Source organism: Pollicipes pollicipes, unplaced genomic scaffold (genome assembly GCF_011947565.3).
Source record: "Pollicipes pollicipes isolate AB1234 unplaced genomic scaffold, Ppol_2.1 Scaffold_2555;HRSCAF=2994_pilon_pilon_pilon, whole genome shotgun sequence".
NCBI classification, from domain to species: Eukaryota; Metazoa; Arthropoda; class Thecostraca; order Pollicipedomorpha; family Pollicipedidae; genus Pollicipes; species Pollicipes pollicipes.
Window position 1 is genome coordinate 16,131,050 of NW_023596136.1, and position 16,178 is coordinate 16,147,227.

The 16,178-nt window shown below is 51.4% G+C and overlaps 1 protein-coding gene across 1 annotated transcript in view; it reads right to left on the reverse strand.

Moving 5' to 3' along the window:
- Window positions 1–2,226: 2,226 nt before the first annotated feature.
- LOC119098529 (protein bark beetle) overlaps window positions 2,227–16,178 on the reverse strand; it is a 58,481-nt gene continuing 44,529 nt past the window's right edge. Inside the window, exons 28-40 of the mRNA XM_037221487.1 lie at window positions 13,610–13,866; window positions 12,772–12,983; window positions 11,714–11,944; window positions 11,274–11,398; window positions 10,005–10,130; window positions 8,298–8,324; window positions 7,227–7,352; window positions 6,760–6,889; window positions 5,961–6,165; window positions 3,184–3,428; window positions 2,564–2,742; window positions 2,380–2,485; window positions 2,227–2,331 (exon numbers count right to left, since the gene is read on the reverse strand). Of these exons, the coding sequence (XP_037077382.1) occupies window positions 2,227–2,331; window positions 2,380–2,485; window positions 2,564–2,742; window positions 3,184–3,428; window positions 5,961–6,165; window positions 6,760–6,889; window positions 7,227–7,352; window positions 8,298–8,324; window positions 10,005–10,130; window positions 11,274–11,398; window positions 11,714–11,944; window positions 12,772–12,983; window positions 13,610–13,866 (2,074 nt within the window). The remainder of the gene's footprint in view (window positions 2,332–2,379; window positions 2,486–2,563; window positions 2,743–3,183; window positions 3,429–5,960; window positions 6,166–6,759; window positions 6,890–7,226; window positions 7,353–8,297; window positions 8,325–10,004; window positions 10,131–11,273; window positions 11,399–11,713; window positions 11,945–12,771; window positions 12,984–13,609; window positions 13,867–16,178) is intronic.

The window sequence follows — 16,178 nt, forward strand, 5'->3', positions numbered from 1 at the left end:
TAAGATCGAAACTAAAATTCGACGAGAATGTTGTAATGGCGGCTTGCAGCGTCATGTCAGGGCATCGAGTGCACGCAGTGTGATTGTGTGTGTCTCGTTATAAGTTTTTTTCACTTGCCGCCGTGGAATGGCCATCACTCTAGTGATGGAGACCAGCCGCTGTTAGCCATGCGCTGTTAAGGAGTGATTTCAAGAAAAAGGCCACGTTGGCTAATGAGGGAGGGGTTACATTGTCGGCTGATATTTATCCCAAAATGACGTTGTGTGCGCAAGACTTCGCTTTTCGCGCAGACGTAAAAGTATTTCAAATTGGACGCCGTATTTTTGCAAATAACATCTGGCCGCCCCGCAAGCACACAATTCACCGACGCTTGATGCCGGTGAATTGGCTGAATAAAATCTGAACTGCAACCTGACGGGTGCACTGTACTGGGAGCTGACAGTGCTATACCGGCGCTATTGAGTGTAAACAGTATCAATTTTTGGGTTTCATAATAAGTATGTTTCCGGGCTGCCGAACATGCTCATCACTTTAGGGTCAGGCTGGCCACAGATAGCTGCGCAACCCACGGTGTGTTTTCATCAAAACAGCTTATGTCGGCCGATGAAAGATACCCATTGCCGCCCGATGACGCTGCCACAATGACATCATCTGCGCACAGTTGTACCTTCCGCACACAATTTAATGTACTTCCAATTGGACGCCGTTCATGCGGAAGTCAAGGATCCCGCCGGTCCGTCAGCATTGACTGATATGCTCGCGCGGGCTCGATCGAATTAAGAAGAACCCGAAATTCGACTATTGTGTTGTGCTGGCAGCGGGTAGCCTTATACCGGCGTTAACGAATGCACCAATTCGCAATTTTCGGGTTTCAACATAGATATGTTTTCCGGCACTCCGCGTTATGGCAATGCTCACCGTAAGCATCAAAGGTTAGTTGGAGAATTGACTGCCATTGGAGACAACGATGTAGAGGGGAGTGTCCCAAATACAAGACACCGGGTACTGACGGGATGCCCAAGCTCAACAACTTGACTCAAACATTTATTGATAGCGCTGGTTTCACGCCTCGGGTTAAATTTGACCGAAAACAATCGTCACGTAGGGGACCAAAATCAAGAAGCTGGAGGTTTCTCGATTAAATTAGCCGCGGTTAGATTTTCAATGAGCCAGCCGAATTGAACGTTTAGATATTTGTTATTGGTTTTGTACTGAGCGCAAGTATTGCGGACATTCTAAGTGCATTTTTTGAACGGCTGGAAACTTACAGCAGAACAAAGGAAATCAAGCAGCATAAGGCATTTAAATTCCCAGTTGATTTTATTAAGACCCTCAGGCACATGAGATCAGCGATATGCCACGTCAAATCACAAATTGGTAGCAAGATAAGCTCTGCCAAGAACTTTATGATCACAAGGATGAAACATTCCACGAACCTTCATGATACATTGCATATTTTAAATACGAAGATGACATCGACTGCCTAGCCATGGTCAAGGCAACTCCCATATGTGCCAAACAATGTATGCCATTTACTTCACGTCATGCAGTGCCACAAAAAACGGGCAGTTTTATAGCAGGGATCAGAAATATGAAAATCGGGGCGCCAGCTCTCCTGCAACAACGTTTCAATGGCAACACTTAGCACTGATTACGTGAAAAATACCGTCATGGTGCACAGCATCAGGCAACGCCACTAACTCTCAACACAACGCATTGCAAATCGGAGGCTGCGAGCCCAGCGCACCAGGCAGGCGCGTCGAAGCGCTGATCGCAGAAGCGCGGTGCGAGCCGCCAAGATCTTGAACAAGATCCCGTTTGGACAGCGGTGGGAATTACCCGCGTGTCCCCTGGCTGCCTCAGCGTGGCAAGCATGTGGGCTCGGTTTATCCGCTGTGACTCACGTGGGTCTGTACTGGAGCACGGTCCGGCACATCCCCCGGCTGTGCGGCAGGTGAGCTTCACATGACGTCACCAGAACCCCGTTGGTGCCACGAGGACGACGATGAAGCGAAATGAGACAGACGAGTGAGCGTCTCCCTGGCTACCCGCCGTGCTCTCACACAGCCGCCAATGGCTGTCGTCACCAGGCCTAGTACAGCCATTTGAAGGTCCGACATGACTGGGTAGGATCCTCACATGGCCGCAACAAGCTTGTGGTCCCAGCCCACCCGCTGCGATTCCCCACACAGGCCAGAGCCATCGCCCGGCCGTCGATGTTCGCCTTACATGGCCGTCTCCAGTGGCTGTGACCGCGCCCGACCGCTGCGGAACAGGTCTCCGGCCTCCGCGCTGGGGCCGACTGGGAACGGGTCGGCCGAGACGGCCGCCTGCACGCCCCAGGCCGACGGCGAGGCCGGCCGGCGCAGCTGGCCCACGTTCTGATATACGGGCGCTGTGTCCGAGCGGAACAGCGGCGGCCGCGCCGCGCCCTTCAGCTCCACCGAGCTGGAGCTCAGCTCGCTGCTGACGTCACTGGCGGAGCTGGCGGGGTCGTGAGGGACGCTGGTGCCTGCTGCGATGCAGACCGCCGGTGGCACCGGCGTGTCCGGCTGGCCGTACCCGCCGCCGCCGGCTATTGGATCGGGCGACTGGGTGCTGGCGTAGATGTGGGCACCGCTCGGGTTTTGCTGCGGCGTAAACCGGGCGTCGAACGCCACGCCCGAGTCCGACTCGTCCAGCGAGTGTTTGTCGAGCGACGCCGCGCTACCGCCGGTCACGACGTCTGACTGCTGGTTCGGCTGTCCAGGGATAGATGGCAGTACGTTAGAGGCCAGCGAGCGTTGGGTTGTATACATGAGATTGCCGTGAGCCTGGCGCCCTGGCAACGTGACGCCATCTTTTAACAAACTCAACAACAAACTGTGGCATGTGAACAAGAACTGTCGAACACTTCGCTTAAAATCTGTTCGCCGCTCCCAAAGTTTTGACGTTAATGCTCCCTACACCCTCACCCGTCCTGTCTGTCCTTTTCTTTCATTCTTCTCCCTCATTCCTGCTCTCCTACTCCCTGTTCTTTACTTCCTGTCTTCCCCACTGTCCCTTCTTCCCCTCATTGCCATCTTCCCTCTCCCCGCGCTCTCCCTCCTCTTTTTCAGTTGCCTTCCCCACTTCCCACGCCACCGTCTGCCTGGTTGCTGGTCATTTCCGGTCAGCGTCCAGCGGTTCGGCGCCGCACTCGCCTGTGGGCGTCGCCGCCCGCCGGGGGAGGCGTCCAGGCCGCTGCTCATCAGCGAGCGCGTACTGCGCGAGCTGGCGCGGCCGGCGCGCCGCCGCTGCAGCCGCTCCCAGCGCCGGTGGCGCGACTTGATCAGCCAGAGCAGCAGCAGCGTCATCACCAGCAGCAGGGCGGCCGCGGCGGCGCACAGCACACCGACCACGGCACTGTCTCTCGTCCACGACAGTGGGTCGGCGTACACGCGCGGGTCTGCCGGTTAAGGATGCTCAGGGAGTCGGACACCACAGAGAGAAAGGCCGGGCCATGTGGTGTAACGCAGATGGGTTTTTGGCCTGAGAGGGGTAGGCCAGCGTCATGGGAAAACGACAGCAGTTGAATGTAAATAGACTAAACGTTTCCGGTGCTAGCAACCTGTTTCTGCCGGCGCTTAGGGATTTGATGTTCCTAAGAAATGCTTGACGAATATGGAAGCACAGACAGGACCGAACATATCAAGGGAACATCCGAATCCCAGATATTTGTAAGTGCCGCCTTGCCAGGGGACGCGAATCAAAAGGTGCATTTTACAAAGTCTGAGCTTCTGCCAGACTAAAAGCGATCAAGAGCGACGCGCAGAAGAATCCTCCACCTCGTAGTGTCATTTCATACAATGCATCACAGATGCCATCATTACCACATCGCCACCAACCGCGCCTCATCAACGGGAAAGAAAGAGAGAAAAAGAGAGAGAGAGAGAGAGAGAGAGAGAGAGAGAGAGAGAGAGAGAGATATATATATATATATATATATATATATATATATATATATATATATATATATACAGACACAAACGCGTCATGAGATATGAGAAGCGTACAGGAGAGCAGCTGGAGCCTTGCCAAGGGCGGGGAGGTGACGGCAAAGGGTTGATAAAGTGCGCCCTGATAGTAAAAAGACCCGGAGAAAAGAAATCGCCGGGAATGATCCATGTCTTAATAAGAGCATAGTTATCTTTGATATTTGCTTTTTACCTGCTGTAACCGAATGAGAACCCAGAGGCTATTGTCAATGTCAATTCTACCTGAATTTTGTAATTAATAAACTGAAAATATCATGTTTTAGGCGACTACATGAAAAAATCGCCGGCACTCGTCATTTAACAATGGTCTGTGAACCCTTGCTAATCCGATAGAGCTCAGAAGCTTTCCCAGAATGTTCACTTCGCTTCTGCAGACATATCGAGGACCCTGCGAATGTAGACTGAGGATTGAAATGGGTCGGCAATCTGCATTAACATGGCCAAGCTATGGCTGTTTGTAAATGTTCATCATTCGGTCACAGCCCATTCATGATACAAATAACGTAGTTTTATGTGTTGTTTTTATAACGTAGTTTTACGGTAACGTAGTTTTAAGCGTGCGTTTTTGCAAATCTTTGAAACAAACACCTCGAAGACAGGCTTTGCAGTCTCCATAGGCCGCACGTCCCTTCTCCTGGCTCTCCAGCTATCCAAACGGGCCCTTGATCTTTGGTCTCGAGAGACCTTTCGGGTCCCTGTTCGGGCCCCCTCAAACACTGTTTCTGGCCGATTTGTACCAGCACAAATCGTGGTTACCGGCCTTGTATCTGCTTGGGAAATGGGCCCCCAGGGTTCAGAGTCATAGGGAGCCAACAGTTTGGTTTTCGTGGTCGCTGGCCGACTCAGACACCCGCATTGTCTCAGGGGATAGTCAAACAATGCAAGAGGACCTCTGACTGATATTTCAGGTGACGACCCTACGGGCCGCGATTTTTTATGCTGCCTACAGCCAGTTCTTCGGGTCCGTATGCCCTCCAACCGGGCCCATGGTCGTCGGTTTCAATGGGCCTCCCGGGCCCCTCCTTGGGTTTCGTCGCACACTGCCTTTGGTCGGCTCAGCGTCCCTTGCGAGGCCAGGACCTTCTGTTAAGCTCTATGGGCCCCTGACAGATGCAGAGAGCCGGGTCAGTGTAAATCACTGAACTCGGCTCTGTAGCTGACTGGGAAGTAAATCCTCAGGCCCACACCGACACCGAGCCGACTGTAGGATACTGGTGGTGCCTGGCCGCCATACAGACCCTTATCGACTCAGGGGTCCTTGATCAGCGCGCATGGTTCTCTAGCTGGCAATAAGTTTCCAGCCCAGCGGGACGGGGCCACAGAACACGGTATCCGACCGACCACTCGACCATCTCGTAACGAAGTGGCAGCTCTTACTCATACCGCAGAGGGCGGAAAGCGCTCACGCGTCTCGCATGGGAATGACAGCTCTCTTCCATCTCGCAGAGGAATGAAAACAATTCACCAATCTCGCAGAGGAAGGATACGCTCAATCATCCCGCCGCGTAAAGAAGAGCAGGTCTCACCCACAGCACACGGAAAGGACACCCCCACCCACCTAGAAGAGGAGAGAGAGCGCTTATTCACCTCGCAAAGAGAGGTTAGCACTCACTCTTATCGCAGAAAAGGATACATTCAGCCATCATACAGAGGAAGGATATATTCACCTGTACCGCAAAGAAAAGACGCATTCACCACCACATAGAGGCAGAACACGTTCACCTTACAGCAGACGAGGGACACATTCGCCCATATCGCAGAGGAAAAATACACTCAACTATATTGTAGAGCAAGGAAACATTCACCCATATCGCACAGAATGAGCAGCACTCACCTCACAGAAGGAGGACACATTCACCCATGTTGCAGAGAAAACGTACATCTATCCGTTACACAGAGAAAAGATGTATTAACCCCTATCGCAGAGAAAGGGCAGCACTTACCCATCTCACAGAGGAAGGGCAAGTGGAGGTCGCAGCGTCCGGAGACGACGCGCCGCTCCACGAAGTAGCTGCAGCCGCGGACGATGTCCAGGTGCTGCATCCAGATGCGGTCGAGGCGCCAGTTGTAGGCTGACTGCTGGCCGCGGACGAAGCGCACCAGCTGGCCGGTGTTGCGCTGCAGGTACGGCATCGAGGCGTTGTCCACCTGCGGCCGAGGTGGGCTGGCGTCAGCACCTATCGTTGCCCGGCTCATGCGCTCAGTCGGGCACGCTCACGAGCGTTCAGTTCAGCATGGTTGGGCCGAATCAGAGGCTGCGCATCTCAGGCGCTGTCAGAGGTGCTATGGAACGTTTTTCATTACCAGCAGGTGTTTGTGCACCCAACGATGTTGAAAATGTTGTGGAAACAGTTGCTCGTCTAGCACGTTAAAACGCTAGCAATCCTAGCATATGCTTTACTAACAGGACGTCGATATTCTCTACACAAAACCAACGACCATCGTTACTTTTAGTACAACGCTGATTTTTACGAGTGACCTAAAGTAAGTAAGCTTGTGCATGCTTTTACAATGCATAACTTGCTTTCATTGCTACACTTGCATCAGTGTCTGAAAGCATCTAACCTGGTAACGCATCAGTTGAAAGGGAATACCTGTGTTTGAAACTGTATGATGATGCGCTGTTAAAGTCTTTGAAAGCCGCGTGCTTAGTGGCTCCATCAGCATAGTGTTTTCCTGGGGGCATTTTGTTCTGCGTCACCCTCCACGCTGTGTCTATGCTGGCCAGCAGCGGCCACCTACCTGACAGAACTGTCGCGCTTCCGAGAAGTTCATCGGCGCTGGCACGTACATGAAGCAAGTGGTGTCCACGAGCGTCCAGCCGGGCGGGCACTTGTCGCTCAGCAGCGAGAAATTGTTCATGTGGAAGCGGCTGTAGGCGACACCAGGCAACGTTGGAGGCGGGTCGTAGGCTTTCAGCAGTGCAGCCGGGCTGCCTTCGGTTCACTGAACGCCTTAGCCTACGTGACGTGACGGTGATATGTGTACTTGCTACACTAGTGTGAAACAAAACTGGAATACCAGGTCAAAATAACCTTAGGCACCGGATGACGTAATGGTGACCAGCAGCAGGATAATCCATCTAGGGAGGGTGGATCGTATGACCTCAAACCCCAACTGCAGCTCAAACCTCCTAACGCCGATAGTGTATGAATGCCTTTCTACATTAGAAGGAGAGGGGAGGAGGCATGTGCAACAGGCAGACGCACCTAAAATCGACTCGAAGTAGTCCGTGCTCGTCCAGCTTGTCCCTGATGCGTCCCTGGATGGCGAGCGATTCGTTGTAGCCCCACCAGTTGCGACGAGCGTCCAGCGGGGTTATCCACATCTCATACCTAGGGGCCGGGCCGCGGCGGCGGGGGAAGGGGGTCAGCCTCAGGCCAGGGCTCACCCGAGCAGTGATCATTCGAGTCGGGACGGAGGTCATAGCAAATAACAGGGCAGAGGTCAGGACAGATGTCCAGTGAGGGTTAAGAAAGGTATACATATATATATATATATATATATATATATATATATATATATATATATATATATCAGACGAGAGGCCAGAACGGATATCAGGGTAGACGTTGGAGAACTGGCATTGGAACAGAGTTCAGACAGAGCGGATATCAGGTAACGTAATAGGACACGCATCAGCGGTGAAATAAAGACAAATACGATGGAGGAGGTCTCGGCAGACATCAGGATAAATCCAGAGAAAATGTCAGTACGTTTTTCAGGTAAAGAGACCACGACAGATATTGTGGCGGTGGTCGGAACAGGCATCGGGGCACGGTTCGGGGCGGATGTCAGGACGGAGGTTAAGTTAAGTATGGGGTCAAGGTTGAGGCGTCAAGGCAGAGGTTAGCAGGGACATCAGGTCTGAGTTCAGAGGAAAAGTATCACGTAGGTTAGAACGTAGGTCAAGATAGGATTCAGAACACAGGTGGCGCAAGCCCAAGACTAGGCAGGGAGCCGCAGAAAACAGAACATGAGCCAGGGCGCCAATCCCAGGTGCCTGTTCAGGCGCGCCACACGTGACATAGTGCAAAAGCCGGCCCAATGATCTCCACTTCAGACATTAAAGAACGTGATTCCGATTCAGTGACAGGCAAATAGATGACGCAACTACTGAATGCTCTTTGGGGACTGGAGAACGGCTTGGTCCTAACGGTGGAAATGCAGCCGAATTAAGGTAATGTGACTGATAAAATAGCTGTGTAAAACCCGGGCCTGTTACGTTGCGTGGCACAATACATCAAAGCATGCGTTTGATAGTGAATGAAGTCATTTACCTGTAGTTGGATATTTTCAGGTCTTCTCTGCAAAGAAAACCGAATTGGTGAAAACACCTCTGCACCACAGCAGCTGCGTCAGAAAGGCATTCAGCAAACCACAATTCACCTCACCATGGACGTACCAACACTTCAGAAAGCGTTAGCGGGAGGTATGCCAATCTACTTACATGCAGTGCCATCGGGTTAATGTAAAACATTCATAAGAAGTGGGAGGGCCATGACAGTTTGATCCCGCATATTCCTACGTGCACGCGCAACATGAACACGCATTCGCATCACATCACCATGGGGAAGATCAGAAGAATCTGCCGTACCTGTTTTTCAAGGATTTCATGATTGGTAAGGCCGGGCGTCCTCAAAAGCCTTCAGTTACCAGCGAAAGGATGTGTGTTGAGACACCGCGTTGTCTCATGATATAAACCGTTTCAGCAGAGAACTACGATGACGCCGCTAGGATATTTAAGTCATCCGCGAGATTGCAAAGTTCTGGGCGGCGCGCCCGGAGACGGTGGTGCGCCGCGCGGTCGCCGCCACATTGTGTTCGCAAAAGGGCCAGGCCATGCGCGCCTGCGACGCCGTCTGTTGCACATCATGCGCTGTAAGTCGCAAGGAACGAACTCATCGCATGTGGTGGGCCGCACATGTCCTTCAACGGGACCTCGATAGTACTTATCTTTGAATAAACCCCACTTTGTTTGTCGTGGGTAGGGAGCGGTCAATTTCTTTTCGCCTATGGTGGTACGAATTATACATTTTGGCGTGGAGTCAATGTAACAAGACATGTTGCAAGGGATAAGTCTATTGGAACACATGAAGCAACATGAAATCTTAAAATGACCTAACTTTATTTGCTGTTTTGCACGACTGAAATACATAGGTTATCATGGGGCTGTGATATGCAGGGTTATGCGTACCTGCACAACTATTACCTAGTATTTAGGTGTGTTGTGGCAGCGTACTGCCTGCACCTGAAGTGGATCTAAATGGGACAGCGCCTGTTATCACAATGAGCGATTTTGTATTTCCACTCGTGCTCATCGTGCAATGTGGAAGGGCCTGCCGTTTGTAACATTTCAAAGTTCGTGGCTGACTTGCGTGCTGTTTGCCCACGTAACTTGTTCATGCATCAGCGGAGCTTGTGCTTCATGGGGTGTCTGGTGGCTTACATGACAGTCTCAAATGCGTGCACTTGGGGAACATCATAAATATCCAATCAATGGGTGCATCAAAACCTTAAGAATTACGAATAAAAACGAGAACCTCGTGCTCAAAGACTAAGAACCCGAAAGGCTATTCTTGTTCCTATAGTCGAGAACTTGAGCGATCTTTGCGACAGCCGGGCGCCCAAGAAAGCTGATAACACAGGGATCATGTGCGGCCTCGAATGGGTTTAATGGAGCGGTAGGCACCCGCAGAAGGACTGTAGCACGTATGCGTCCTGAAACAATCACGCAAAATGTGATCTGCTTTAGACGGGAACGACGTGATCCGCGGAAGCCAACAACGTCTTATGTATTGCTGTGATACCATGAACTATATCCGTGGCATCTTACTGCATGAAGCGAGTCCGCTTCATCGAGGTCGATAACGTCGCCCCCGGAACTAGCGAACTGTTTCGTCAAAATACATTCGACCATACGAGACCGAGACTAATAGCACTCGGAACACTTGGTGTGCTCACCACGGCTCCCCTCGTGCGCTCACTGTGTGCGGTTGATGGTGGTCATCTCGTAGTCGTTGTCCGGGTTCACGAACACGTTGTCGACGTAGCGCTGACCGGCGCTGCTCACCACTATGGTGGTGCGATTCTCCTCGTCTGTGGCGAAGTTCCTGGTGGTGCCAACAGACAGCAATAAGCGTCAGAACGCAGTCGAATCATGCAGGGCACGCCATGCTACGAAGGTCAGGGCCGCGAGGGGAGTGCGGAAAATCACACAGATGAAAAGGAGGACGCTGAAGGTTGCATTTCACACACACAGAAGAAACCGAATGTTGCATTTCATGGCGCAAGTACCATCGCATCCCAGATGGTATTGTTCACGTGTGTTCATCTTTCATATTTATTTAAGACACTAGAACGGCATTGCGCGATGCACAAGTTGCTTTTTGCAAGTACCGTTTGTTTTGGGGGTGAGTGCTCTGAGTGCTCCATTTCAGTCGCGTCAAACAGTGCGCCCGCTATGAGATTTGTACCCAGTGCCGCTGAGTTATGAGTCCAACATTTCTGAATAGGAGATAACCTCGGCTGAAATATGAGGTAGCCAACGCAGATAGAAGGGGGGGGGGGCATTGCTGTGGAAAATACCTGAAACCTTTACCTTACGCTCTCCCCACCAACACAAACAATATGGCTGTTCACATTGCATCATGTTATCCTAAAAATTGTCTTCGTAGTATTTGCTCAAGAGCTTATGGAGACTGCCATCGCCAGCTACCGCATGTCCAACTTGAGAGTTTCACTTCAGTTAAGATCCACATATCTGTTATGTATTGACGGTGCTGCAGGGGCACTACTTAATGTTATTATTGACGTCTTACTAGTCATGAGGTTTTCCTAGAGTGTTTTTGAAATAGGTCCAAGGGTGGGACACACCATTTACGAGACTATGTGCCGGCCTCCCAGGCAAAGTCCAAGTGATCTGCCACGCAAACTAGCTTGAAGACGGTTGACAAGGTGCTAGTGGCCGATTCTGCGACCCCGCGGAGTCAGTGACCGATGGGTCGCAGACCCCGCGGAGTCAGTGACCGATGGGTCGTGTAGAGACGGCAACGACTGGCAGCGGTGGCCACGTTCTAGCCACCACAGTAAAAGTGAATGGTAAGGCGGTAACAAGACCGATGGTCAAGCTCATTCACATTGATTCAACCCAGTAGAGTAGTTAAGTGTAACAGAACGAAATGAGAACCATTATCACCGTCGAACACAAGCGCTGCCGTATGCGTCACAGCACGTCAGTCGCCAGCAACACTTACTCGAAGAACCCGTTGCGTGAAAAGCTCTGGTAGATAGGTAAATGCACCCGCTCGAATCCAGTGACTTTCATAATATGAAAACCCCAGTTGTTGAAGACGAGGTTTTGAGTGAAATTTGCGATCACCTGCAAAAAAGTCAAGATCTGAGTCAACATTGAGTATATTAGATCTATACGTGCTCCTTTGTCCCGGGCATGAACTGAAACGATAGTTTTACAAGCAGTACTGGAGCAATACTTTAAGAAGTACCTCCTAATCCACGAATGCAGTTAGGCTACCCTGGACGGTTTTAAACAACGGGACCGTGTGGCCGTTTACAGGGTCAGTTTTAAACTTTTAAATGCCAACGTTTCGCAACTTAAAGGCTGCATTACAAGCAGGCCAACGCTGCGCGCGGGTCCGTAGCACGCTCGCGCCTCCCGCCGCGCAGGCAAACGGACCTGCGAGAACTCCAGCACGTTCTGGTAGGAGCAGTTGGCGCGTGTGAAGTAATTGCGGTAGACGATAGCCTCCTGGTTGGGCGAGATGCGCCGGCCCTCTACCAGCAGCGACGGCAGGTCCACGTTGTCGCTGAACAGGTTGAAGCTGATGTACGCCTTGAGAGAGGTCGCCAGTCCACTGGAATCGGCCCGCACGCGCAGGCCACCCTGGTTGTACCGCACCAGGTTGTTCTGTCGGCAACCCGACAAACGCCTGGCACACACGCCAGTATCCCTGATTACGGCGGTCCGCGGCCCGTTCACATGAGCGCGCGAGCTTCCGTCGACGGTTGGATCCGGTAACGTCATGATGCATTCTAATTTGGAAGTCTCCACCAAAGATGTTGGTAATTTAATTGTAGAAATGTGTTTAACTGTGTTGGGTATGTGATAAAGCCTCATGGCGCACACCACTCGGAGCCGCCTAATGCCTGCGCCGAAAACACAAGCAATGAAGAAAATCATTTCCAGCCCACGGATACGCACCTTTGACCTTTTAGTCAGACATGAGTACGGGAAACATTAGTAACTGATGTTGGTATGGTATGGTATGGTATGGTATGAACTGTTCATACTATACCATGCTTCAACAAGCCGGTCCACGCCAGGCCAACCCGACTTATTCATCTAGCGAGTTGCCAGGTGGACTTGCGCACCACTCGCGGCAGACAACACACACGTACCGTGCCGGGTGACGCGTCCAATATCACAGGGAAGCAAATGGTGACGCAAACTTTAATATAGGTAAAGACATGCTTTACTTCTCGTGGTAGAGCCAAGCAAAACAGCATGGAGGTACTGCTTGGACAAGACACGTATCCGTGTAGTCCGACCTAGACCTCGTCCGACCAAGGCAAGTATTCGATGTTAGCGCCAAAGCATCCGTATAGACCGACGTAGGACAGTTTTCGTGCCGCATTTTACTATACACGAGACAAAAAGATAGATGCTAACATCGAATACTTGGGCCGTTTGCAACGACGTCGACGATCGTTCGGCAGTCCGCTGTCATCGCTCACTGTGAAGAAGAGGTACTGCATATTCTGAACGTCCATGTTGACTGCTGCCGGGGTGGTGCTAAAGTTGCCAAAAAGCCGGCGGCCGTTGTTGGTGATGCGGTTCCATTCGAGCGTCACTACGGGGCTGATCTCGCCGGCGCTGACGTAGGAGACGCCCCCGTCCACGTTCCCCGATATTGACGAGAATGATATGTTGTGACGGACCTCCCGGCCTGCCAACCATAAGGTGCCATGACTGCGGCGAAACATGAAGGCGAACCTCTCGACCTTCCCACCGCACGACATCATGGCCGTGACGAACCTCCCGACCTTCTAACCGCATAACATCGTGCAAGGTACTAAAGCTGGCGAATGTCACGCGTGTCATGGGCAATCTAGACAGACTAGGCGCAGCCTTAACGCCGTCGGGTGGGGGGGGAATCAATTTGCCCCTTCCCAAAGGCTTTCCCACAATGATTTAGGAACGGCGCGGCGTAGTCTCACCACACTTTCCATAGCTTTAGCCAATTAAGTAGCAGATCGTTTGGTGTAAATAATCAGATGTACCTTGTAAGGTCGCTGACCTATGGTAGGTCAAAACTAGGCCATGGCTGTCATCGAAGATCGTTTCTAGGGAATCGTTCAGTCTGATGCGACAACAGAGTGTTGTGCGAAGCCATACATCTCTGAAATAGTTTCCTACGCTGTACAACAATCAAATTTATAATTGAAGCGAATCCCATTGGCCTAATATCACGTTTAAAGGTCAGATCGAGGACAGAAGCGAGAGCAGGGAGCTGAGCCGCCAACCCTGAGAGCCGTCTGGGCGCCGGTCAGGCGGGACACCGTCGCCACTCACTGAAGCCGATGGCCGAGACGGGCAGCGTGACGACCTCAGCCACGAAGCCGTTGGTCCGGCTGCCGCCGGCGGCGTGTAGCTGCACGCTCAGCGTCGTCAGGTTAGTGGTGAAGAAGGTGGTGGCATCGCCGCTGCCCACGGACAGCTGCGCCATCAGCCGGGAAGTGATGTTCCAGATGTCGCCATCGTACAGGCGAATGTGGTCCGGGGTCAGGTGCGGCTCGTCGGTAGTATTAACCAGGTGGAACTGCAGCAGACTGCCGCCGGCGCGACACGCATCATGACGCGGCCTTCACGAAACATCGTGCTAAACGTTCACACTCCATGCATGTGGGCCTGGGGTGTGAGCATATATATATATATATATATATATATATATATATATATATATATATATATATATATATATATATATATATATATATATATATATATAGTATATATATATAGTTATATATATATATATATGTATATCTCTCTCTCTCTCTCTCTCTCTCTCTCTCTCTCTCTCCTCTCTCTCTCTCCTCTCTCTTCTCTCTCTCTCTCTCTCTCTCTCTTCTCTCTCTCTCTCTCTCTCTCTCTCTCTCTCTCTCTCTCTCTTCTCTCTCTCTCTCTCTCTCTCTCTCTCTCTCCTCTCTCTCTCTCTCTCTCTCTCTCTCTCTCTCTCTCTCTCTCTCTCTCTCTCTCTCTCTCTCTCTCTCTCTCTCTCTCTCTCTCTCTCTCTTCGCATATACACTCGCACAACGGAGAAGGCGGTAAGCCGGCTGTACTTGACGTTTAAACAGATCACAGGTGAAATGACAATCATTGTCTCAAAGCATGTCTAACACTGTGATGCTCTTTCAAAAGATAAGTGCCGTGTCTCTTAGCCATGTTTGTGCAATCTTCTTCGGTCTTGCATTGATTGGGAAGAAACCGCTGGTATTCCGCCCGTGACTTTTTTAAAACGATAGCTGCAGGGCGTTCCACCTGTCTTTCTGGCACTTTTATTACCTCATCCGCATACATTTTGTAGATTCTCTGAATTTGTGGGACTTCATGATGCCAGGTCCATGGCCTAAAACAGTTTTACCTAGGCTACGTCGGCCCGAAGCGTGGTGAAATGCGTCATTGGCTTGAAATGCGTTATATTGTGATAGCACTTTTGCCTATCTCTTGTGCACAACGTTGTCACTACATGAGTTCCAAATCGGGGCCTGATCCTATCATAGGTTACTGACCAAAGATAGCCCTTTAAAACGTTTTCAGCCAAAAATGACCAAATTTCAGGGCTGTGGAATCAAGTAGAGATATGAACAATGGAGTAATACCGTGACCATCGTGGGAGACCTGCGCTAACGAGCCTCGTCGCGCACCGGGTAAGGCTTTGGTGTTCATGTGGGCGCGCGCGGGGTTCGTGCGGTGTTTGGTGTTAATGTAGGCCGCTGGAGTGGGGCTTCCGACAGGGCGGTACTCGAACAAGCTTCGTGGCTGACGGCATGTGTCACGTTTGGGTGCTGGGCCGGGATCCCGGGAGGCTGGTACTCGGGCGAGCTCATGGCCAGCGGCATGTGTCACATTTTGGCGTTGGGCCGGGCCGCCGGCAGGCCGGTCGGTACTCTGGCAAGCTCATGGTTGACAGCATGTGAGGGCGCTGGAGTGAGGCTGCCGGCAGGCCGGTCGGTACTCGGGCAAGCTCGTGGCAGACGGCAGCAGCTTGTCCTGGTGAGGCTAAGGGAAGGTAGCACGGGCTTCAGCATGAAGCGGAGGACTGGGCTGGGGAGAGAAGGGTGACGAAATGGTGCGTCGATTTTCTTTTTCTTTTAATTGCACAGTGTCGCTCCTTCACTTGAGAATGGCATTCTCATAGCGAAGGGGTGTCACGGGCCGCGCTCCAAGGTCGCGTTTGGGCTTAATTTGTACAGCACGTGCAGTTTGAGCATACCTTTGCCGTTTTAATTCGTCTGTAGGTGTGCCATTGTCACTTTCATGTCTGCATGTGACGTTTTCCTACTGTAGGTCATCATCGGTCACTAAACTAGTTTGTTCCTGAAGTTTAACGGTCTTGAAAAGTAAGTGGCCGGGCTTGAACGCCACAAATATATAATTATCGGATGAACACAGTATTCTGGCATACCAAATCGTTCAGATAATGAAATATTGAAACAACAGCAGTGATTTGTGAGTAGACTACAGCAAAATTAGAAAACAAAGTATGGATGAGGTGTCATAACTAACATAACGATCACTTTGGTCTCAAATTAGGAAAGTACCTGACAATCATTTGGGCAGAATTACATAAGCTGGTTTACGACGTTTCATTTCAGCATCTTCATCTCTATTCTGTTTACCTCAATTCTCTATAAGCAGGAGAGCTGGTGTCTGCGCTCTCCTCCCTCTGCCTTTAGTTATAAGCTTCCGGAGGGCTCCGTCAGTGCAAAAGTTGACTGAACTTCCCACGGTACTGACCGGAGCCCCGTCAGTGCAAGGGTTGGTGAGTCCCTGGCGGCGCTTTTCAGAGCTCCGTCAGTGCAAGGCTTTAGTGAACCTCCGACGGTACTGACCGGAGCTCCGTCACTGCCAGGGTTGT